This window comes from Tamandua tetradactyla, chromosome 12 (genome assembly GCF_023851605.1).
Source record: "Tamandua tetradactyla isolate mTamTet1 chromosome 12, mTamTet1.pri, whole genome shotgun sequence".
In the NCBI taxonomy this organism is placed as follows: Eukaryota; Metazoa; Chordata; class Mammalia; order Pilosa; family Myrmecophagidae; genus Tamandua; species Tamandua tetradactyla.
In genome coordinates this window covers 73065699-73091904 of record NC_135338.1, presented here as the reverse complement: position 1 = coordinate 73091904, position 26206 = coordinate 73065699, and the positions used below count along the sequence as shown (strand labels likewise).

The following is a 26206-nucleotide window of genomic DNA, read 5'->3' as shown; positions in this document are numbered from 1 at the left end:
GTTGATTTTTGGTAGATAGCCTTTATCAGGATATGGAGGGTGACTTCTATGCCAGTTTTCTAAGAGTATTTGAACAGTGGTTCAAATTTTATCAGGGGTTTGGTCTTTCTGAATCTATTAAGACTTTCATATAGATTTTCCTCTTTAAATCTGGTAATGTAATGAACAATTTTTAGTAGTTTTATAGATGAACTATCCTGTTTAGTTGTAATATATATTTTTATATACATTTCTGGATTCAGTTTATTAATATTTTATTTTCAACGTTTTTGTCTACATTTTGCATTTAGGTATAATTTTTATCTTTCTCATTGTTTAAGGTTCTTTTGTTACTATGGCTATAAAATTAAGGGAACAAAATATTAATTTGATCTAAAAATTTTCTTCATATAGTTTAGACAATTTTAAAAAAATCTGTGTTGAACAGTTTTATCTGCTTGATCAGTTTTTAAGTATAATGGTGGGGGAATAATGTTTTGGACTGATTTGTTCTGGCTTTGTAAATGACTGGACTTTTCAATAGCTTTACCTTTCTCCACCAAAACACCACAATAATTCCTTCCTAGATTTGGGTGAAAACTCAAAATGATAGCTTATTTTGAAAAGCCTTATAGCTTTTAAAACTATTTTAAATAAGCGATATTAAAATCTGTTTACATTTATGTCTAAGATTGGCCCAAGTGGGAGGCCAAGGTAGGGGATTCCGATGAAAATTTTGGTCATGGATGATTATGAGATAATAGCACTAATTGAATAAAGCAGATTCCCTAAAAAATTTGACCCATTTTTCCATGAAACTAGGTAAATTCCAAGAGGAAACTAGTCTATGAAATGTGAAGATTACCATTTTTGAAGATAGGAGTTAAAATTGGGTTTCAGACCTTACCATCAGAGAATCTCTTGATACTGTGTCAAACTTTAGGGACACCCAAATCAATAGGCCATGCCCTCAATCCTATATCTTACTTAGGATACTTAATCCATAAGCTTACTCGTGAATCTTATGTAGGTAGCAGAGAAGCTTAGACTACCTATAGGCATGCCTAAGAATTACTTCTGGAGGACCTCTTTTGTTGCTCAGATGTGGCCTCACTCTCTCTAAGCCCAACTCTGCTTGTGAAATCACTGCCCTCCCTCCTACATAGGACATGACATCCAAGGGTGAAAGTCTCCCTGGCAATGTGGGAGATGACTCCCAGGGATGAATCTGGCCCTGGCTCCTTGGGATCAACAATTCCATCCTGACCAAAAGGGGGAAAACAAGTGTAATAAAGCATCAGTGGCAAAGAGAGTTCAAATAGAGTTCAGAGACTACTCTGGAGGTTGCTCTTATGCAAGCTTCAGTTAGACTTTGCTACCTATCATAACCTGCCAACCCCCAACCAGGACCATTCCAACAGATTCTAAAGAACACCTAGGGCTATATATAAGATTTCACAAGGGTTCCATGCACTAGAGAAACTTTCAAGAAACTTACAACCTCTAGATAGGTCCCAGTCCAGATATGTCCTGAAACATAGAGGGCCCAGCCTCTCCAGAACATCAGATAGTTCCATCTCCCTACCTCATATTAGTGGCAGACCTTTCCAATATGAAAAAGCTAGACTAGCCATAGCTCAAGCACCCTGAAAGAGAGGGACAGAAAGATCGGGGATGGTGGAGTTATACAGGGAAGATAGCATTTAACAAATGAATATGAATGCTGAATCATTAAACTGATATCTCTTTTAGTCTCCAGTATCTCAGACAGCTAGAAGTAAAAACCTAAAATTGTGGAATTGTAACATAACCCATGTCAAACTCTGAAACATATTCTACAACTAATTGTGGTGCTGTGCTTTGAAATTTATTGTTTTGTATGTATGTTATTTTTCACATACAAAAATGAATTAAAGTCAATTGTGATGATAAAATATTTAAGCCTTCTAGCCTCCTATATATTCTGGAGCAGCTAGAAGGAAAAATCTGAGTGGAAAAATCGTATGATAGCCCATGACAAACTCTGGAATCTGTCCTGTAACTACTTGTTGAAGAGTGCTTTGAAAACTATTGCTTTTTCATTTCTTTGCTTTGTATATATGTTATACTATACTAATAAAAATGTTTAAAAAATTAGGTTTCGGATCATATAGTAAATAATGCATGCCAGTTGTCGAATATTTGAAATACCAAAACAGAGAAGACAAAATTTATCTACAATTCTCAAAACCCAGCCAGTCCTCACCAACACACTGAAATTAGGCTTCTAGATTCTAAACCCAACCTCCATAGCGCAGTAACTGATCTTGGGCTGGTTACCTGGACCGTGCCTTCGCAAAACGGAAGAAATAGAAACCACACGACTCCTTCAACAGTATGGTTCACTTGCCTGGGACATTGTAGGCGCTCAACTGCTACTGCCAGGACAACGCTCAGTTTCTCCTCTATTTACTTATATTGGAGGCACTGCGCTAAGCATGGGGGCCCTAAATTGTAACTGTAGTTCCTGCCCTCTGAGAGGTCACCGCCTGCTACCGGAGGCTGGAGGCGTAAATATTATTTAGTGTCATAAGGTATACATACAATGGAGGTGAAATCCATTTACCTAGGTAACCTTCTCCTAAAAATATTTTTAATGTTCAAGAGCTGTTTTTTTTTTCTCCTCCACCAAAATCAACGGACACAGCTTTCCTATGCGCTTAGCAACTTTCGGAAATCGCAACGAAGTGTTAATAGTAGCGCGCAGGCGCCGTAAGCCCGTCTTCCGCCGCGGCACTTGCCTCGCCTCTTCCGCCAGACGCCGGCGCCGATTGGCCCGCGTGTTACGTATAAGATGCTGTGCGCAGGCGCGGGGCTCTCTTTCCTCAGCTGCCGTCAAGGTGCTCGGTTCTTCCGAGGAAGCTAAGGCCGCGTTGGGGTGAGGCCCTCACTTCATCCGGCGACTAGCACCGCGCCCGGCAGCCGTCTACCCAGCACCCGTCCGCATCATGGCCTCTGTCTCCGAGCTCGCGTGCATCTACTCGGCACTCATACTCCACGACGATGAAGTTACAGTCACGGTGAGTGCGGGCGCAGGTCAGCGGCGTGTGCGGCCTGTCCACTGCCCAACCCGCTCGCCGCCCTCGAGTCCTCCAGCGGGTCGGGCCTGGCTCTTCCGGCCACAGCCGCAGTGGTGGACAGCCCAGGCGTTTTCGGACCGGGGCGGAAGCCCCTCGGGTGGGCCCAGAAGCTGGGAGCTGTGGACTGCAGACCACGTGTCGACGGCCGGAGGGTTGCGCCTGCGGTTGTCTTTGGCTGTGAAAACCTTGATAAATGTATCCTTAGAGCGTGAGCATCCCAGTCCGTACCTTATTTTATGATTGAGTATGCCTTCATGAAATGCAGATAAAGATATTTAACTGGGTAAATGGCTTTGTACGCACGTTTTGAGTGACTTGCTTTTAATTTGCAGTATTTTGGAGACATTCAGGTAAGCTACACTTTTCCTCTTTGATGGATTGGCATTTTATTTGTTTTAGGAGGATAAGATCAATGCCCTCATTAAAGCCGCTGGTGTAAACGTTGAGCCTTTTTGGCCTGGCTTATTTGCAAAGGTAAGGTGATTTGTGGCAGACTTGGGAAGACGTGTCTGCTAGCTTATCCGGGGGAGTGTTCACACTTAAGGTGCCTCGTATTTCACTGCATTTATGTTTGGATGATGTTAAGGCTTCAGTTTGTTAGGCTTTGTGTGGCTTCAATATAAGCCTGATCTAATGGAAATTGAGTCCGATGATTTTATGTTGACCACTTGCTGTATCTTGGGGATGTGAAAATGAAGTCAGGGCCCCTGCCAACGAAATTTTGGCATTGGCTACCAGCCATCGTACCGGTTACTTAATATGTGGCAAATGAAGCTATTAATAGCTTTAACATGTTAGGTTGTAGCTTCTGAAGGGCTTCGAAAATTTGAAAATATTATCTATGTTATTAATGAATTCCTTTGGAAAAAAATCCTAGATTTTTTGGAAAGTGTGGGATCAAATTTAGTGTTGATGTCGAAAACAAAAACCAATTTTTAAGAAATCAGAAAAGGTGGATTCTGAAACTACCATCAAGTTTTTGGGAGGACCAGTTTCCTCATTTATAGAGGGTATTCAATTAGTTGGACATTACTACTTAAATCAACAACATAAATGTGAGCTCTGAATCTGGATAGTTTTGTGACTACTTTTTTACTTTTTATTTTTAAGAGATAAAACTCTTAATTGCGGCAGTCCTCAACTTTCTAACCCACACCCCCACTCTTTCCCATTATTTAAAATATATTATTATAGACTGTCCTATCTAATGAGTCCTAAGTTATTGCCAGTGAAGTCAGTCTTGATGAAAAAGCAAACCAAAAGTTTGATGTCACTGGCATGGGGGTGACTCCAACAGAGGAAAAGTGTTGGGAACTGAACATATCAGGGCTGGCTGAGAGGAACAACTGAGCATTTACCTGTGTCTGCACATGTGTTGCAGGCCCTGGCCAATGTCAACATCGGGAGTCTCATTTGCAATGTTGGGGCTGGTGGACCTGCACCAGCAGCAGGTGCTGCGCCAGCCGGAGGTCCTGCTCCCTCCACCGCTGCTGCTCCAGGTAGGAAACTTAAGTTTTTGTATGGAAGGAAATTAAAGTTCTATAGGTGGACGGTGTATGAAACGCTAAACCTGAGGCATGGTTGGGTGGTGCTGAGGGAATTCTAGTGGTTATTTTTGGCCAAAATAATGAGAGATGTGATTTTTACACTTCTCACTTTTTTTTTTTTAGCTGAGGAGAAGAAAGTGGAAGCAAAGAAAGAAGAATCTGAGGAATCTGATGATGACATGGGTTTTGGTCTTTTTGACTAAGTCCCTTTTGTAATGTTCAATAAAATGTTGAACCCTTTGCTGCTGTTGGTCTTGCCAGTAGTTTGGGGATTTGGTCTACATAGGTGGTCAGTCTTAACTTTTTTTGCAAGTGTATTTCAACCTTTTCTATTCTAATGCCCTGGCACATGAGGTGGATTTTTTCCCTTCCACCACTCCAGGTAGGAAGTCTTAAATAACCTGGACACTTAATGTGCCTAATAATAACCTTGAGGACTACTCTAGGGGTGGGGGAGGATGGATCAGTGCTGCCTTACCCAAACTAACTGTAAATTTGTGATTACAGAATTTATTCCCTGGTCTGTGCCTAAACAGTGTTCTCTTTTATTTAATGTACCTTATTGCTAATTATAAAGCTGCTCCCCATCCCACCATCACTCCAGGAAGAATACAGGAGAAACCAGCCATTCCTGTAATCTATAGTCGCTGCCTGGACATCCTTGGTATTCCTTGATGGTGGGGTAAAGACAGTACATTTAGAAAGCACCATGAATAATTTCCACGTACAGCCCTAAGAACTTCTGGGCTGTGCTGAGCCATCTGAGGTAGAATGTTGACCGCTACAGCTAAGTGCACCTCAGCAAATTCTTGTTAGATTTTCAACAGCAATAAAAAAAGGGAAAAGTTCGCTTAGGTTAAGTTTCACAAAAATGAGTAAAACCACACAGTTCAAGCCTATATTTGAGAAACAAAGCTTTTATTTTTTCAAACTAACATGAAATAGAGATTGATTCATAAAATGTCAGGGCACTTTGGGACTTGGAATGTGCCAGGCACTTGGAACATCAGTGAACAAGAGAATCTTGCACCTGTCTCTAATAAAAGAGATTCAGAAGTCAAGTGATTAAATTTGTCAAAAACAAATTATTATTGTTATTGAATGTTTAGCATTTCAGTAGGGCTTGGTAATGTTTACTTTTCCTGAAGTAAACAACTGGCATCTTGTAATGAACTTTTAAAACACCCAGCAATTCTGTCTGTAGCCTCATACCTAAAAGACTTTTCAGGAGACGTATATGTGGATGTTCAAAGCAGCACTGTAGCAAAAATCTCAAAGGCCTTTTAGCCAGAAAATAAATGGCCCTAAATTATCCTCAAATCTACAAATACCTTAGAGGACTTCTTACTAATATAACGTTAAATTAAAAAAAAAAACACAGGTCCCAGTAGATTACGGACTCCTATTCCTTGGCTCAAAACCCAAAATAAAAGATGCATTGATAAAGATATGTAAACAATTTGGGACTTTGAGATCAATGGAGTTATGATGGGGAGTATATAGATGTTTTGATCAGGATACTAACTTGGGGTTTCTTATATATTATTTAAAAGTGGCCATTGTGGAGCAATGTGTACAGCATTGCTAATCTCAAGTGTGTCATCTCATCCATTCTTCCCAGTGTCACATGCTTGAAGTTACAAACTAAGTGGGTGGGTTGTCTGAAGGGTTAAAATAGATGGAGAGCCTGGGCTGACTTCTAGAAACTACTGAGCAAAGGTTCTGGTGCTCTGGAGATCTGGAGGAGTGTTGTGTAACACCCACAAAAGCGCAGGACAAAGAGAAGCTATGGTGAAAGCCTGAGTAACCTACCTCAGCTTCAGCTCCTGGTACCCAGCCCCCACTCTCAGGCCAGGAAGTTTAGGGATTGCTAATACACGGTGGGCAGGCAGATGCAAACTGAAAGGGCAGCAGAGTTCCACTATACCAAGAACAGGGTGGGATGGTCTAGCAGTGTTCCACTTTTTGGCCAGCATATTTGGACTGTGGGGACCAGTGGTTTCAACTCAACCTGTTTCCCCACACTTAAAAAGTCCTGCTTTCTGAGGGCTGAGGAGAAAAGGTTGTTGAAGAGTGCCATCTGCTGGCAGGCGAGGGACACACACCTCTGGGAAGACATCTAAAAAGCTTTTGGGGGAAGAAGGCCATATACTGGACAGGCCAGGTAAGTGCACCCTTGGGACGAAAAATTAAAGGCTTTTTGGGCATCACTACTTGACCCTCTCCCCAGGGCCCTGTGGAACTGGGTTCTGGTTGGGTAATATTGAAGGACCAAGTGTCGAGCATTACTACAAACCCAGTCAACAAAAGCACTGATTGAGCATTCAACCTTCAGAATAAACTCACCAAGATAATGAGGCCCAGCCATCAGCAAAAACAACCTTTAAAGCCTAGTCCCTAATTTCAGGGGTTGTGGTTGTGGGGGATGGATTGCAATTCTATTTAGGGCTTTGAGAGCTAGACAGATAGGCAATTTGTCAGACTGCACTTCCAGCAAAGGAACAAATAAAGTCAGAGGAGATACAGAATCTGGAACAACTAATCAAAGGTGTTCAGCTAACTCTCCTAAACCAATTCAAGGAGCTGGCCAAAGATAAAGGATATTAAGAAGATACTGGGTGAGCATAAGAAAAGTTTGAAAGCATGCAAAGAAAAGTAACATGGGAATGGAAGGCACAATAGATGAAATTAAAAATACACTAGAGGACTTCCAGCAAGATGGTGGGATAGGAGAGGCTGAGGTCACCCCGGCTCTGTAAAACAATGAAAGATAGGATAGAAAAAAATGGTCAGGACAGTGGTTCCAGGGTACGATGATTGCAGAGGGTCTTCCATCCTGGAGAAACTGGGACAGATCAGTGCTTGGTCATGACTCTGCCTATCCCTGCATCTGAGTTGGGAAAATTTTCCCTTTGGCTCTGTAGCTGGGAGTTCCTGCAGTGAACTTGGAAGATAGTAGACATGCTTTTCCTATACACAGACTCTACTTAGTCAAAGTATAGTGCTTACTCCCTGCCCTTGTGACATACTGCTATGGGCACCTTTTTTAAAAAAATTTTTTTTAAATACCAAAAAACAAACGCAAACATTCTTAACTTTTGATCATTCCGTTCTACATATATATAATCAGTAATTCATAATATCATCACATAGTGCATATTCATCATCATGATCATTTCTTAGAACATTTGCATCTACTCAGAAAAAGAAAACAGAAAAAAATTCATATATACCATACTCTTTACCCCTCCCTTTCATTGATCACTAGCATTTCAATCTAAATTTATTTTAACATTTGTTCCCCCTATTATTTATTTTTATTCCATATGTTTTACTCATCTGTCAATAAGGTAGATAAAAGGAGCATCAGACACACGGTTTTCACAATCACACAGTCACACTGTGAAAGCTATATCATTATACAATTATCTTCAAGAAACATGGCTACTGGAACACAGCTCTACATTTTCAGGCAGTTCCCTCCAGCCTCTCCATTACATCTTGACTAACAAGGTGATATCTATTTAATGCATAAGAATAACCTCCAGGATAACCTCTCTGGAGGAGAGGAATCTCTCAGCCATTGACGCTATATTTTTTCATTTCATCTTCCCCTTTTTGGTCGAGAAGTTCTCCTCAATCCCTTGATGCTGAGTCTCGGCTCATTCTAGGGTTTTCTCAATCCCTTGATGCCGAGTCTCAGCTCGTTCTAGGATTTCTGTCCCACGTTGCCAGGAAGGTTCACACCCCTGGGAGTCATGTCCCACATAGACAGGGGGAGGGTGGTGAGTTTGCTTGTTGTATTGGCTGGAGAGAGAGGCCACAAAATCTGAGCAACAAAAGTGGTTCTCTTGGGGGTGACTCTTAGGCCTAATTTTAAGTAGGCTTGACCTATCCTTTGTGGGGTTAAATTTCATATGAACAAACCCCAAGATTGGGGGCTCTTTAGGCAGCTTTTTGTTTGTTTGTTTTTTGGCAAACTGGAGTCCCTTACCTGGGGAGGAGGAGGGAGACAGAGTGGTGCCGTTCCGACATCCAACCAGTGAAAGAGACTTGTTTGGGTCCTGATACTGCTCCCTTTCATGGAGGCCCAGGAGACTGCAAGTATGTGCAGATGGAGAGGTGTGGCCAAGGAAGCACCTGAGCTGAGCACCGTGATTCCCTGCTAGACGTTGCACCTACAGTTGGGGACAGGTGGGTCTAGGGACAAGAAAACTCAAGAGCGCCATTTGCTGGAGAGAAGCAGAAAGTGCAGTCTGACAAATTGCCTACCTGCCTAGCCCTCAAAGCCCTAAATAGAACTGCAATCCCACCCCCTGAAATTAGGGGCTTGGCTTCAAGGGAAAGGACTGACAAACCAAATCTAAAAGGGGATCTTCAAAGCTAATACGAGTTGATTAAAAATCTTAGACAAGAGGGGCAGGCCACAGTGGCTCAGCAGGTAGAGTTCTTGCCAGCTGTGCTGGAGACCCAGGTTCGATTCCTGGTGCCTGCCCATGAGGAAAAAAAAAAAAAAATCTTAGACAAGAGAAGGAAACCTGCAAAAAAGCTTACTAAATCATTAAAATGACTCATCTACAATAGAAGATCATAAAGCATGGAAAGATCCAGGCAGGTATGGTGCAGCCAAATGACCAAATTAAACTACCTGAGGGGACACAGAATTTGGAACAACTAATTAAGGTTATTCATCACAACAAAAAGGACATCAAGAAGATACTGAAGAAGCATAAAGAAGAATTTGAAAGAATAAGTATAAAAATATCAAATATCACAAAGATAAAAAATACTGTAGAACAAATTAACAGTATATTAGAGACCCGCAACAGTAGACTTCAAGAGGCAGAATAAAGAATATGCGCATTAGAAGACAGAACAATTGAACATGAATGCTCAAAAGAACAAACGGCAAGAAAAATGGAAAAAATGCAACTTGATCTCAGGGAAACAACAGATACCACAAAGTGTACAAATACAAGAATTATTGGTGTCCTAGAAGGAGAAGAAGAGTAAAGGGATAGGAGGGCTAGTTGAAGATATAATGGGGAAAAATTCCCCAACTCTTAAAGACATACACATTCAAATCAGACAAACCCAATGAATCTCAAATAGAATAAATCCAAATAGGCTTACATGAAGATACATACTTATCAGAATGTCACATCTTGAAAAGAAGCAAAAAGTCATGAAAGCAGCAAGAGAAAAGAGATTTATTACATGCAAGGGAAAACACATAAGATTGCAGATTACTCAACAGGTACTATGAAAGTGAGAAGGCAGTGGTATGATCTATTTAAAATTTTGAAGACTTCCAGTCAAGAATTCTTTATTCTGCTAAGTTGTCCTATAAAATTTAGGGAGAAATTAAAATCATCACAAATAAACAACAGCTATAAGAATTTGCCAATTAAGAGACCTGTCCTACAAGAAATATTAAAGGGGGCTCTGGAAACTGAAAAACAAGAGAGAGAGGTCTATAGAAGGATACAGAATTTAAGACTATTAGCAAGGGGTAACTTAAAGGATAAAAAGAGAGAGGGGGAGGGGAGGTCACAGTGGTTCAGTGGCAGAGTTCTCATCTGCCATGCTGGAGACCTGGGTTCGATTCCCAGTGCCCATGCAAAAAAAAAAAAGTGAGAGAGGGAAAAGAAAATATAGATCTGATAAATAAAAACTATAGGCAGCTATAGTAATATTAGATAATATAGATTTCTGAAGTAAAAAACTTAAAAATGTTCAGTAACACAGGTCATTACTCTAGCAAAGTTGATATCTGTAATAAAATTCTACTTGATATTATGAGAATGTATACAGTTCTGATAACTAATCAAATGGTATTTAAGATACTATTTAATATTTGGAATTTAAGGAACTATGATACTGTATCTATAAATTTTTTCCTTGCTTTAATTTTAAATTGGTTTATGAAACATTGTATAAAAACAGGCTTAATGATGATTATTTAGATATTTTATTTAAATATGCCTATGGATAAGCTACGATATCCTTTTTGGTGGTTAAGATTTCATATATGTTAATTGTAAAAATATTTGTATTTTTATATTTTCCTGAAATAAAAAACTTGAAAATATTCAGTAACAAAGGTCATTACTACAGCAAAGTTGATATTTGTAATAGCTTTCTACTTGATACTTAGAGAATGTACACAGTATCAATGGCTAATCAAATGGTATTTAAGAAAGTGTTTAATATTTGGAATTTAATAAACTCATATCTGTATTTGTAGATTTTTATCCTTGTTTGCCTTCATTTTACATTGGTTTATGAAACTTACTGTTCAAATACAGGCTTTACAATGATTATTTGGATACTTTAATATCCATAATATGCCTGTGGACAAGCTAAATAAGATATCCATTTTTGGTGGCTCTAAGTGTATTGCTTATTTTCTTAAATAAAAATGTTTTAATAAAAAATACACTAGAGGTACACAACAGTAGATTTAAGGAGACAGAGAAAGGATCAGTGAGCTAAAAGGCAGATAGACATTCAAATTCGAACAGACAAAAGAACAGATAGAGAATGGGAAAAATTGAGAAGGGTCTCAGGGAACTGACTGGCAACAAGAAGTGCACAAACATTCACATCATGGTGTTCCAGATGGAGAAGAGAAGGGAAAAGGAGGAGAAAGATTATTTGAGTAAATAATGGCTGAGAACTTCCCAACTCTTATGAAGCCACTGAAATCCATATCCAAGAAGTACAGGTATTCCAAACTGAATAAATGTGAATCGAAGTCCTCCAAGACACACACTAATCAGAATATTGAATGCCAAACATTACAGCAAAAATTCTGAAAGCAGCAAAACAAAAGTGATTCATTACATATAAGGATACTCAATAAGATCATGTTCTGTTTTCTCATTAGAAACCATGGAGGCAAGAAGGCAGTGCTAAAATACATTTAAGATACTGAAAGAGGAAAACTGCCAGCCAAGGATTTCCTATCTGGCAAAACTGTCCTTCAAAACTGAGGGAGAGTCTAACATAGAGTTAAGCAGAAGCTGAAAGAGTTCATTAACAATAAACCTGCCTTCTAAGAAATATTAAAGGGAGTTCTGCAGGCTGAAAGGAAAGGAGAGGAGAGGGAGGCTTCGAGGAGACTAGAAATGAGAAACATCAGTAAAAATAATTTAAAGGGTATAAAGAGAGACATAAAATATGATATGACATTTAAGAGCCAAAGGATAAAATGGGTGAGGTAAGTACTGTCATTACAGTAATAATATTGAATGTTAACGGATTAAACTCCCCAATCAAAAGACACAGACTGGCAGAAAAAAGAATATGAGCCATCTATATGCTGTCTACAAAAAGATTTACCTTAGTCCCAAGGATACAAACAAAGTGAAAGTGAAAGACTGGAAAAAGATACTCCACACAAACAGTACCCCTATCACCACCCCACCATATCCCCCAAAAAACTGGAATAGCTATACAAATATAGGAAAAAAATAGATCTTAAATGCAAACTTGTTATGAGATAAAGAAAGATGTTATATATTTAGAAATGAGTAATCCACCAAGAAAAAATAGCAATCATAAATATATATGTAGTTAATCAAGGTGCTCCAAAATACATGAGGCAAACACTAGCAAAACCAAAGGGAAAAAACAGACATATCTACAATAATAGTTGGAGACTTTAATTCACCACTCACATCAATACATAGAATGTTTAGACAATGAATCAATAAAGAAACAGAGAACTTGAATAATTTGATAAACGACCTAGACCTGATAGACATATACAGAGCAATGCACCCCAAAACAGCAGGACATACATTCTTCACAAGTGTTCATGGATCGTTCTCCAGGATAGACCATATGCTGAGTCATAAAACAGGTCAATTTTAAAAGACTGAAATTATATGAAGCACTTTCTCTGATCATAATGGAATGAAGCTGGAAATCAACAGGAGGCGGAGGACTAGAAAAATGCATAAATTTATGGAGGTTAAACAACATAATCTTAAACAGTGGGCCAAAGAGTAAATTACAAGAGAAATTATTAAGAACCTACGAGACAAATGAAAATGAAAATACAACATGTCAAAACTTATGAGATGCAGTAAAGGCAGTGTTAAGATGGAAATTCATAACCCTAGACACCTACATTTTAAAAAAGGAAGAGATAAAATCAAAGATCTAATCACACAGCTGGAGGAACTAGAAAAAGAAGAGCAAACTAATTCCAAAAGCAAGCAAAAAGAAACAAATAACAAACATTAGAGCAGAAACCAATGAAATTGACAACAACAAAGCAATAGAATCAAGAAAACCAAAAGTTGGTAGATCAGCAAAACTGGCAAGCCCTTAGCTATACAGACAAATGAAAGAGAGAAGATGGAACTAAAATGAGAAATGGGGGTAGGGGGCATTTCTACTGACCCCGCAGAGATAAAAAAGATCATAAGAGGATACTATGAGCAACTGTGCACCAACAAACTAGACAACTTAGAATGAATGGACAATTTTCTAGAAACACATAGACCTACACTTATGCCAGAAGAAAGAGAAAATCTCAACAAAACAATCACAATTAAAGAGATTGAAACAGTCATCAAAAACCTCCCCACAAAGAAAAGTCCAGGATCAAATGGGTTCACAGGTGAATTCTACCAATCATTCCAAGAAGTAATACCAACCCTTCTCAAACTCTTAAAAGAAACCGAAGAGGAGAGAATTCTCCCTAATTCATCCTACAATGCCCACATCAATCAGCCTAATACTAAAACCAGATACTGATACTCAGAAAGGAAAATTACAGACCAATCTCTCTAATTAATATAGATGCAAAAACCCTCAATAAAATACTAGCAAACCAAGTCCAATATCATATTAAAAGAATTATTACACCATGATCAAGAGGATTTTACCCCAGGTATGCAAGGGTGGTTCAACGCAAGAAAATCAGTTAATGTAATATACCACATTAGCAAATTCAAGGAAAATAACCACATGACCATCTTGATTGATGCAGAAACAGCATTTGATAAAATCCAGCATTCCTTCTTGATAAAAACACTTTGAAAGCTAGGGATAGAAGGAAACTTTCTGAACATGATAAAGAACATGTATGAAAAACTCACAGCTAACATCATAATCATGGTGGAAGGCTGAAAGCTTTCAATCAGGAACAAGACAAGGATTACCACTGTTTTTTACAGTTGTGCTAGAAGTTGCAACTAGGCAAGAAAAAAAGGAATAAAAAGTATCCAAATCAGAATGGAAGAAGTAAAACTTTCACTATTTGCAGATATGATCCTATACCTACAAAAATCTGCAACACAGCCAGTAAACCTAATAAATGAGCTAAGTAAAGTGGTGGAATACAAGATTAACATGCAAAAATTGGGAGTGTTTTTATACACTAATAATGAACACTCTGAGAAGGAAATTAGGGAAAAATTTCCATTTACAACAGCAAATAAAAAAAATCAAATATCTAGGAACAGACTTCAAATACCTAAGAAGAAACTTCTGTATTCAGAAAAGTACAAAACATTTGCTAAAAGAAATCAAAGACCTAAATAAACAGAAGGACATTCTGTGTTCATGTATTGGAAGACTAAATATTGTAAAAATGTCAATTCTACCCAAATGGATTTATGGATTCAATGCAATCCCAATCAAAATTCCAACAGTCTACTTTGCAGAATTAGAATAGCCAACTACCAAATTTACTTGGAAGGGTGAGGGGCCCCAAATAGCCAAAAGCATCTTGAAAAATAAAAACGAAGTTGGAGGACTCTCACTTCCTGACTTTAAAGCATATTACAAAGATAAAATGGTAAAAATAGCATGGTATTGGCATATAGACATATTGGCCAATGTAACAGAATTGAGATTCATTCTCACACCTTATACAAAAATGAACTCAAAATGCATCAAAGACTTAATATTAAAGCCAGAACCATAAAATTCCTAGAAGAAAATGTAGGGAAGAATCTTCAAGATCTTGTGGTAAGAGGTAGTATCTTAGACCTTGTTTTGGTTTGTATAAGCTGTTGGAATGTGATATACCAGAGCTGAAAGAGCTTTTACAAAGGGGAATTTAGTAAGTTGCAAGTTAACAGTTCTAAGCTGATAAAAATGTCCAAACTAAAGCATCCAGGGGAAGATACCTTAATTCAAGGAAGGCTGATGGGTCTGGAATAGCTCTGCCAGCTGGGAAGTCATGTGGCTGTCATCTATTGGTCCCTCCCTCCTAGACTCCATTGCTTTCAGCCTCTGTTCTTGGGGGGTACCTCACTTTGCTTCTCTAGGGCTAGCTTTCATTTCTTGGCTTCCCATGGACCTCTCCACATTCTGGCTTGCTTAACATCTTATGGCAATATCTACTGGGCTCCAAGCATCCCCAAACAACTGTGTCTCTGTTCTCCAAGTATCAGCATCTGTGTAAACTCCAGGCTCTGAAGTTTCTGTTGCTCTCTTTGTTGCCTCTGAGGTTTCTGTCACTTCTCATTCTCTTCAAAATGTTTCCTCTTTTAAAGAATTACAGAAAACTAATCAAGATCCACTTAGAAAAGGTGGAGTCCCCATCTAATCAAAAGGTCACACCCACAATTGGGCACGCCACAACTCCATGGAGATAATCTAATCAAAAGCCTATATACTGAATCAGGATTAAAAGAAATGGTTTCCACCACAAGATTAGATCAGCTAAAACATGGCTTTTCTGGGGTACATAATACTTTCAAACCGGCACAGATTTTAACACCCAAAAGCACATACAACAAAAGAAAAAAACAGATAGATGGGATCTCCTCAAAAGTGAATATTTTGGGCTTCAAATTTGTCAAGACAGTGAAAAGACAGTCTACTCAATGGGAGAAAATATTTGGGTACTGTATATCCAGGAAGGATCTAATATCCAGGATATCTAAAGAGATCCTACAACTTGACAATAAAAAGACAAACAATCCAATTACAAAAAGGGCAAAAGACATGAATAGACATTTTTCCAAAAAGGATATACAAATGAGTAAAAAGCACATGAAAAGATATTCAACATCAGCTACTAGGGAAATGCAAATCAAAACAATGAGATATCATTTCCCACTTACTAGAATGGCCACTATTTAAAAAAATTAAAAAAAACAGAAAACTTCAAGTGTTGGAGAAGATGTGGAGAAATAGGAACACTTATTCACTGTTGGGAACATAGAATGGTACAGCCACTGTGGAGGACAGCTTGGTGGTTCCTCAGGAACCACTGAGTATAGTGCTATCATATGAGCCAGCAATCCACTACTAGGTATATACTCAGAAGAAGTAAAATCAGATATGTAAACAGACATTTTCACACTGATATTTGTGGTGGCATTATTCACAATTGCCAAAAGATGGAAACAGACCAGCTGTCTATCAGCTGATGAATGGATAAACAAATTGTGGTATACACATATGATGGAATATTATGCAATTGTACGAAGAAATGAAATCATGAAGCATGTGACTACATGGATGAACCTTGCAGACATTATGTTGAATGAAATGTCAGACACAAAAGGACAAATACTGTATGACCTCACTAATATGAGCTAAATATAACTAGAAACTCGTGGTGTTAATATCTGAAACACAAGATTCAGAAGATAGAATGAGGGCAGAGAAAGGGGTGCAGATGCTTAATTTGTGAAGAATATGTAAAAATATTGATTGCAAATGTTTGGAAATGGATAGAGGTGATGGTAGCACATTGTAATGAATGTAATTAACAGTGATGATATCTGGGTGCAATTATGTGTTAAAAGGAAAATTTAGGGTTGTGTATGTCACTAGAAGGAAAGCCAGAGGATAAAACATGGGCTATAGAGCACAGTGAACCCTCTTCAGGGTGAAAATGTTCAGAATCAATTGTGGTGATGAATACACAAGGTTGTGAATGTACTAGAAGACCCTGATTGTACACCTTAGATGAGTTTTATCATATGAATTTATCTCAATAAAACTGCTTAAAATACACACACGGTTTACTCCAAAGCCTAATATCTTTATTATTTTTTTAACATATATTTTTTAAACATAACAACATACAAATCATGAACATTTTTACCATATGATCATTCCATTCACAATATCATCACTATGATCATCTTAGGACATCTGCATCAATTCAGAAAAATAAAAAGAAAAAATTCATACATACTATACCCCCTACCCTCCCTCTTCATTTCCTTCTACCCAATATATTTTAGCCTTTGTTTCCCCTATTTTTTCTATGTCCTGACCCGCAAGACAGACGAACCTGGACCTGAGGGAGGGAGTGAGAATGGATGGGACAAGAGACACAGAGAATGGAGACAAGACAGAATTCTGATCAAGTCTTATTTATTGAGGGCGAATCCAGGGTATTTATACAGCAAGAAAGGGGAGGTGACTTGTATCGGGCGTTAGCAGAGGTTGGGCGTTACCCTGCGGTTAAGCAACCAATCAGCAGAGACTAAGTTGGGAAAGGCAAATTAGCCAAGGCTGGTCAACTGATTTCAAGGAAGGGCAGAGCAGAAGTGAGGAAATAGAAACTTAACTTGAGATAGAAACTTAACTTGAGTTAGTACCTAAGATGGCATCAGACCACAAGATGGCTGGCACACTGCCGGTGCAATAAGCAGTTTCCCACATTTCTATACCACTTTCCACTTTTCATTGATCACTAGCATTTCAATCTACTAAATTTATTTTAACATTTGTTCCTCCCATTGTTTATTAATTTTAAATCCATATGTTTTACTTATCTGTCTATACAATAGATAAAGGGAGCATCAGACACAACATTTTCACAATCACACAGTCACATTGCAAAAGCTATATCATCATCCAATTATCTTCAAGGAAGATGGCTATTGGAACACAGCTCTACATTTTCAGGCAGTTCCCTCCAGCCTCTCCATTACATCTTGACTAACAAGGTGATATCTACTTTATGCATAAGTATAACCTCCAGCATAACCTCTCGACTCTGTTTGAAATCTCTCAGTCATTGACACTTTATTCTGTCTCATTTCTCTCTTCCCCCTTTTGGTCAAGAAGGTTTTCTCAATCCCTTGATGCTGAGTCCCAGGTCATTCTAGGATTTCTGTTCCACGTTGCCAGGAAGGTTTACACCCCTGGGAGTCATTTCCCATGTAGAGAGGGAGAGGGTAGTGAGTTTGCTTGTTGTGTTGGCTTAGAGAGGCCAACATCTACGCAACAAAAGAGGTTCCCTGTGAGCAACTCTTAGGCCTAATTTTAAGTAGGCTTAGCCTATACCTTGTGGAGATAAGTTTCATATAGACAACCCCCAAGACTGAGGGCTCAGTCTATTGCTTTGGTTGTCTCCACTGCTGGGGAGAATACCAGGAATTCTCCACATGGGGAAGTTGAATTTTCCCCCTTTCTTGCCATTCTCCCATGGGGACTTTGCAAATACTTTTTTATTCACTGTTCAAATCACTCTGGGATTTATTGGGCTATCACTCAGGACAAACCTATAAAATCTCATGCCGCGGGAGAAGATGGCGGCTTAGTAAGACGCGCGGATCTTAGTTTCTCCTCCAGGACAGCTACTAGGGGAGTAGAAACGATACAGAACAGCTCCCAAAGCCACGACAGAGATAAAAAAGACAGCGTACCCCATCCTGGAACGGCAGGCTGGCTGAGAGAACCTGCTCTGGTGAGATCGTCGAGGGGCGTGGGCTTCACCAGGTGGGGCGGCAAGCGGCCGGAGTCACTCCCTTCCCCCTTCCCGGGCCGGCTGGGAGAATTGGACAGGCGGTCCCCTCAAACCGCGGCGGCTGGCGCCCACACCACGCGCGGCCCCCCGGACCAACTGAGAGAATTGGATCGGAAATCCCCAGGCCGCGGAGAACGGCAACGTGGGGGGGCCCCTTCCAAACCCGTGACTCCCCGGGAACGTGAACTCTCCCGGGCGGGCCGCTACGGCTGGCGCCCTCCCGCCAAGCTTGACGCCCCGGGCCAACTAGGAAATTCGGACGGGTGCTTTCCCAGGCTGCGGCGGCCAGCGACCCTCCCCGCGTTCGGACCCCGGGCCGGCTGGCACTCTTCCAAGCCGCTTCGGCTAGCGAACCTCCTGGACGGCGAGAGTTTTCCAAAGTTAAAGGACCCACAGCACCTTTTACTGGTGGGACCCGCAGACAAACGTGTGCCACGAGCACCACCTACTGGGCAGGATAAGAAAAACAGAACCCAGAGATTTCACAGAAAAATCTTACAACCTTGTTGGGTCCGACACCCAGGGAAATCTGACTAAATGCCCAGACGCCAGCAGCAGAAGATAACTCTCCACGCTCAGAAGATTGAGAATATGGCCCAGTCAAAGGAACAAACCAATAGTTCAAATGAGATACAGGAGCTGAGACAACTAATGCTGAATATATGAACAGAAATGGAAAACCTCTTCAAAAATGAAATCGATAAATTCAGGGAGGACATGAAGAGGACATGGGCTGAACATAAAGAAGAAATAGGAAAACTGAAAAAACAAATCACAGAACTTATGGAAGTGAAGGATAAAGTAGAAAAGATGGAAAAAACAATGGATACCTACAATGATAGATTTACAGAGACAGAAGATAGAATTAGTGATTTGGAGGATGGAACATCTGAATTCCAAAAAGAAACATAAAATATTGGGAAAAGAATGGAAAAATTTGAACAGGGTATCAGGGAACTCAAGGACAATATGAACCGCACAAATATACGTGTTGTGGGTGTCCCAGAAGGAGAAGAGAAGGGAAAAGGAGGAGAAAAACCAATGGAAGAAATTATCACTGAAAATTTCCCAACTCTTATGAAAGACCTAAAATTACAGATCCAAGAAGTGCAGCGCACCCCAAAGAGATTAGACCCAAATAGGCGTTCTCCAAGACACTTACTAGTTAGAATGTCAAAGGTCAAAGAGAAAGAGAGGATCTTGAAAGCAGCAAGGGAAAAACAATCCATCACATACAAGGGAAACCCAATAAGACTATGTGTAGATTTCTCAGCAGAAACCATGGAAGCTAGAAGACAGTGGGATGATATATTTAAATTACTAAAAGAGAAAAACTGCCAACCAAGACTCCTATATCCAGCAAAATTATCCTTCAAAAATGAGGGAGAAATTAAAACATTCTCAGACAAAAAGTCACTGAGAGAATTTGTGACCAAGAGACCAGCTCTGCAAGAAATACTAAAGGGAGCACTAGAGTCAGATACAAAAAGACAGAAGAGAGAGGTATGGAGAAGAGTGTAGAAAGAAGGAAAATCAGATATGATATATATAATACAAAAGGCAAAATGTTAGAGGAAAATATTATCCAAACAGTAATAACACTAAACGTCAATGGACTGAATTCCCCAATCAAAAGACATAGATTGGCAGAATGGATTAAAAAACAGGATCCTTCTATATGCTGTCTACAGGAAACACATCTTAGACCCAAAGATAAACACAGGTTAAAAGTGAAAGGTTGGGAAAAGATATTTCATGCAAATAACAACCAGAAAAGAGCAGGAGTGGCTACACTAATATCCAACAAATTAGACTTCAAATGTAAAGCAGTTAAAAGAGACAAAGAAGGACACTATATCCTAATAAAAGGAACAATTAAACAAGAAGACATAACAATCATAAATATTTACGCACCGAACCAGAATGCCCCAAAATACGTGAGGAATACACTGCAAATACTGAAAAGGGAAATAGACTCATATACCATAATAGTTGGAGACTTCAATTCACCACTCTCATCAATGGACAGAACATCTAGACAGAGGATCAATAAAGAAATAGAGAATCTGAATATTACTATAAATGAGCTAGACTTAACAGACATTTATAGGACATTACATCCCACAACAGCAGGATACACCTTTTTCTCAAGTGCTCATGGATCATTCTCAAAGATAGACCATATGCTGGGTCACAAAGCAAGTCTTAACAAATTTAAAAAGATTGAAATCATACACAACACTTTCTCGGATCATAAAGGAATGAAGTTGGAAATCAATAATAGGTGGAGTGCCAGAAAATTCACAAATACGTGGAGGCTCAACAACACACTCCTAAACGAGTGGGTCAAAGAAGAAATTGCTAGAGAAATTAGCAAATACCTCGAGGCGAATGAAAATGAAAACACAACATATCAAAACTTATGGGATGCAGCAAAGGCAGTGCTAAGAGGGAAATTTATTGCCCTAAATGCCTATATCAGAAAAGAAGAAAAGGCAAAAATGCAGGAATTAACTGTCCACTTGGAAGAACTGGAGAAAGAACAGCAAACTAATCCCAAAGCAAGCAAAAGGAAAGAAATAACAAAGATTAGAGCAGAAATAAATGAAATTGAAAACATGAAAATAATAGAGAAAATCAATAAGGCCAGAAGTTGGTTCTATGAGAAAATCAATAAGATTGATGGGCCCTTATCAAGATTGACAAAAAGAAGAAGAGAGAGGATGCAAATAAATAAGATCAGAAATGGAAGAGGAGACATAACTACTGACCTCACAGAAATAAAGGAGGTAATAACAGGATACTATGAACAACTTTACGCTAATAAATACAACAATTTAGATGAAATGGACGGATTCCTGGAAAGACATGAACAACCAACTTTGATTCAAGAAGATACAGATGACCTCAACAAACCAATCACAAGTAAAGAAATTGAATTAGTCATTCAAAAGCTTCCTAAAAAGAAAAGTCCAGGACCAGACGGCTTCACATGTGAATTCTATCAAACATTCCAGAAAGAATTAGTACCAACTCTCCTCAAACGCTTCAAAAAAATCGAAGTGGAGGGAAAACTACCTAATTCATTCTATGAAGCCAACATCACCCTCATACCAAAACCAGGCAAAGATATTACAAAAAAAGAAAACTACAGGTCAATCTCTCTAATGAATATAGATGCAAAAATCCTCAATAAAATTCTAGCAAATCGTATCCAACAACACATTAAAAGAATTATACATCATGACCAAGTAGGATTCATCCCAGGTATGCAAGGATGGTTCAACATAAGAAAATCAATTAATGTAATACACCATATCAACAAATCAAAGCAGAAAAATCACATGATCATCTCAATTGATGCAGAGAAGGCATTTGACAAGATTCAACATCATTCCTGTTGAAAACACTTAAGGATAGGAATACAAGGAAACTTCCTTAAAATGATAGAGGGAATATATGAAAAACCCACAGCTAATATCATCCTCAATGGGGAAAAATTGAAAACTTTCCCCCTAAGATCAGGAACAAGACAAGGATGTCCACTATCACCACTATTATTCAACATTGTGTTGGAGGTTCTAGCCAGAGCAATTAGACAAGAAAAAGAAATACAAGGCACCAAAATAGGAAAGGAAGAAGTAAAACTATCACTGTTTGCAGACGATATGATACTATACGTCGAAAACCCGGAAAAATCCACAACAAAACTACTAGAGCTAATAAATGAGTACAGCAAAGTAGCAGGTTACAAGATCAACATTCAAAAATCTGTAGCATTTCTATACACTAGCAATGAACAAGCGGAGGGGGAATCAAGAAACGAATCCCATTTACAATTGCAACTAAAAGAATAAAATACCTAGGAATAAATTTAACTAAAGAGACAAAAAACCTATATAAAGAAAACTACAAAAAACTGCTAAAAGAAATCACAGAAGACCTAAATAGATGGAAGGGCATACCGTGTTCATGGATTGGAAGACTAAATATAGTTAAGATGTCAATCCTACCTAAATTGATTTACAGATTCAATGCAATACCAATCAAAATCCCAACAACTTATTTTTCAGAAATAGAAAAACCAAAAAGCAAATTTATCTGGAAGGGCAGGGTGCCCTGAATTGCTAAAAACATCTTGAGGAAAAAAAACAAAGCTGGAAGTCTTGCGCTGCCTGACTTTAAGGCATATTATGAAGCCACAGTGGTCAAAACAGCATGGTATTGGCATAAAGATAGATATATCGACCAATGGAATCGAATAGAGTGCTCAGATATAGACCCTCTCATCTATGGACATTTGATCTTTGATAAGGCAGTCAAGCCAACTCACCTGGGACAGAACAGTCTCTTCAATAAATGGTGCCTAGAGAACTGGATATCCATATGCAAAAGAATGAAAGAAGACCCATACCTCACACCCTACACAAAAGTTAACTCAAAATGGATCAAAGATCTAAACATTAGGTCTAAGACCATAAACAGTTAGAGGAAAATGTAGGGAGATATCTTATGAATCTTACAATTGGTGGCAGTTTTATGGACCTTAAACCTAAAGCAAGAGCACTGAAGAAGGAAATAAATAAATGGGAACTCCTCAAAATTAAACACTTTTGTGCATCAAAGAACTTCATCAAGAAAGTAGAAGACAGCCTACACAATGGGAATCAATATTTGGAAACGACATATCAGATAAAGGTCTAGTATCCAGAATTTATAATGAGATTGTTCAACTCAACAACAAAAAGACAGCCAACCCAATTACAAAATGGGAAAAAGACTTGAACAGACACCTCTCAGAGGAGGAAATACAAATGGCCAAAAGGCACATGAAGAGATGCTCAATGTCCCTGGCCATTAGAGAAATGCAAATCAAAACCACAATGAGATATCATCTCACACCCACCAGAATGGCCAGTATCAACAAAACAGAAAATGACAAGTGCTGGAGAGGATGCGGTGAAAGAGGCACACTTATCCACTGTTGGTGGGAATGTCAAATGGTGCACCACTGTGGAAGGCAGTTTGGCGGTTCCTCAAAAAGCTGAATATAGAATTGCCATTATGACCCAGCAAAACCATTGCTGGGAATCTACTCAAAGGAATTAAGGGCAAAAACTCAAACGGACATTTGCACACCAATGTTTATAGCAGCGTTATTTACAATTGCAAAGAGATGGAAACTGCCAAAATGTCCATCAACAGACGAGTGGCTAAACAAACTGTGGTATATACATATGATGGAATATTATGCAGCTTTAAGGCAGGATAAACTTATGAAGCATGTAATAACATAGATGGACCTAGAGAACATTATGCTGAGTGAGTCTAGCCAAAAACTAAAAGACAAATACTGTATGGTCCCAATGATGTGAATCGACACTCGAGAATAAACTTGGAATATGTCATTGGTAACAGAGTTCAGCAGGAGTTAGAAACAGGGTAAGATAATGGGTAATTGGAGCTGATGGGATACAGACTGTGCAATAGGACTAGATACAAAAACTCAAAAATGGACAGCACAGTAATACCTAATTGTAAAGTAATCATGTTAAAGCACTGAATGAAGCTGCATCTGAGCTATAGGTTTTTGTTTTGTTTTGTTTTGTTTTTACTATTATTACTTTTATTTTTTTCTCTATATTAACATTCTATATCTTTTTCGGTTGTGTTCCTAGTTCTTCTAAACCGATGCAAATGTACTAAGAAACGATGATCATGCATCTATGTGATGATGTTAAGAATTACTGATTACATATGTAGAATGGTATGATTTCTAAAAAAAAAAAAAAATGGACAGCACAATACTACCTAATTGTAATGTAATTATGTTAAAACACTGAATGAAGCTGCATCTGAGCTATAGTTGTTTTTTTCTTATATATTTTTGTATTTTTTATTTTTATTTTTTCTCTATATTATCATTTTATTTCTTTTTCTGTTGTCTTGCTATTTCTTTTTCTAAATCGATGCATATGTACTAAGAAATGATGATCATACATCTATGTGATGATATTAAGAATTACTGATTGCATATGTAGAATGGAATGATTTCTAAATGTTGTGTTAGTTAATTTTTTTTAATTAAAAAAAAAAAAATCTCATGCCGCACACAGGGTTCCATGTACTTATGCTGTTCAATTAAACTGTCCACATAAGTTATATTAGGAAATGCACTAGTCAAAATATAAACTTTGTACCACATAAATATTTTGCTTTACTCTCACACATAAATTAAAGTTTTAAAATATGAATTACCATTTATCTTCAACACCCTGCAATACTGACATTCCTTTGTTCTTCCTCATGCAAAAAAAATTTTTTTAATTTGTATATTTAGTCACTATTATTATATACTTGAGGTATTCCTAGATTATACCACCTCAGTCTTTATAATCTATCTTTTCTTCTTATCTCACTTGTGCCCCCAACCCTCCTCTCTCTATCATTCTCACATTCAGCTTTATTCAATGTACTAACATTACTGTATTACAGTTAGATAGTATTGTGCAATCCATTTCTGAATTTTTACAATCAGTTCTGTTGCAAAACCTGCATCCCTTCAGCTTCAATTATCCAATATCTACCCTATTTCCATCTCCTGATGGTCTCTGTTCTTAACTGAAATTCTCCAGGTTCACTCATTAAGTGTTAGTTCATATCAGGGAGACCATACAGTATTTGTCCTTTTGTTTATCTCCCTCAGCATAATGTCCTCAAGGTCCATCCATGTTGCTACATACTTCATAACTTAATTCTGTCTTACAGCTGCATAATATTCCATTGTATGTATTTATCACAGCTTGTCTGGCCACTCATCTCTTAATGGACATTTTGGTTGTTTCTATCTCTTGGCAACTGTAAATAATTCTGCTATAAACATTGGTGTGCAAATGTCCGTTTGTGTCCTTGCCCTCATGTCTTCTGAGTAGATACCTAGCAACAGTATTGTCAGGTCATATGGCAATTCTACACATAACTTCCTGAGTAACTGCCAAACTGCCTTCCACAGCAGTTGTACCTTTTCACATTTCCACCACAGAGGATAAGTGTGCCTCTTTCTCCACATCCTTTCCAGCGCTTGTCATTGTTTTATTGATAATGGCCATTCTGGTGGGTGTGAGATGATATCTCATTGTGGTTTTGATACGCATTTCCCTAACAGCCAGGGAAGCTGAGCATCTTTTTATGTGCATTTTGGCCATTTGTATTTCCCCTTGTGAGAAGTGTCTGTTCATCTCTTTTGCCCATTTTGTAATTGGATCATTTGTCTTTTTGTGTTGAGTTGAACAATCTCTTTATATATTCTGGATACTAGACTTTTATCTGATCTATTATTTCCAAATATCGTCTCTGTTCTAGTTTGCTAGCTGCCGGAATGCAATATACCAGAAATGGAATGGCTTTCACAAAGGGGAATTTAATGAGTTGCTAGCTTACAGTTCTAAGGCTGAGAAAATGTCCCAATTTTAAAAAGTCTATAGAAATGTCCCATCAAAGGCATCCAGGGAAAGAGATACCTTGGTTCAAGAAAGCCGATGAAGTTCAGGGTCTCTCTCTCAAATGAGAAGGCACATGGCGAACACAGTCACAGTTTCTCTCTCATCTGGAAAGGCACATGGTTGAACACGGTCAGGGTTCCTCTCTCATCTGGAAGGGCACATGGTGGACACGGCATCATCTGCTAGCTTATTCTCCTGGCTTCCAGTTTCATGACGCTCCCCAGGAGGCATTTACCTTCTTCACCTCCAAAGGTTGCTGGCTGGTGGACTCTGCTTCTCATGGCTATGTTGTTCTGCTCTGCTCTCCCTGAATCTCCTTCA

General features: G+C 38.7%; 1 protein-coding gene and 1 long non-coding RNA gene across 4 annotated transcripts in view; one reads left to right on the top strand and one right to left on the bottom strand.

Annotated features, from left to right (window-relative positions):
- Positions 1 to 26206, bottom strand: part of LOC143652361 (uncharacterized) — a 47277-nt gene that overhangs the window by 11111 nt on the left and 9960 nt on the right. The window lies entirely within an intron of this gene.
- On the top strand, positions 2818 to 4885 carry RPLP1 (ribosomal protein lateral stalk subunit P1). The gene is made up of 4 exons (XM_077123930.1): positions 2818 to 3038; positions 3498 to 3572; positions 4480 to 4597; positions 4769 to 4885. The coding sequence occupies exons 1-4, from the start codon at positions 2967 to 2969 to the stop codon at positions 4846 to 4848; spliced, it is 345 nt and encodes a 114-aa protein (XP_076980045.1). The 5' UTR covers positions 2818 to 2966; the 3' UTR covers positions 4849 to 4885.

Coding starts and splice junctions, on each gene's coding strand:
- RPLP1 (XM_077123930.1), top strand. CDS start 2,967: ATGGCCTCTGTCTCCGAGCTCGCGTGCATCTACTCGGCACTCATACTC. Junction 3,039..3,497: donor ACGATGAAGTTACAGTCACG/GTGAGTGCGGGC, acceptor TATTTGTTTTAG/GAGGATAAGATCAATGCCCT. Junction 3,573..4,479: donor GGCCTGGCTTATTTGCAAAG/GTAAGGTGATTT, acceptor CATGTGTTGCAG/GCCCTGGCCAATGTCAACAT.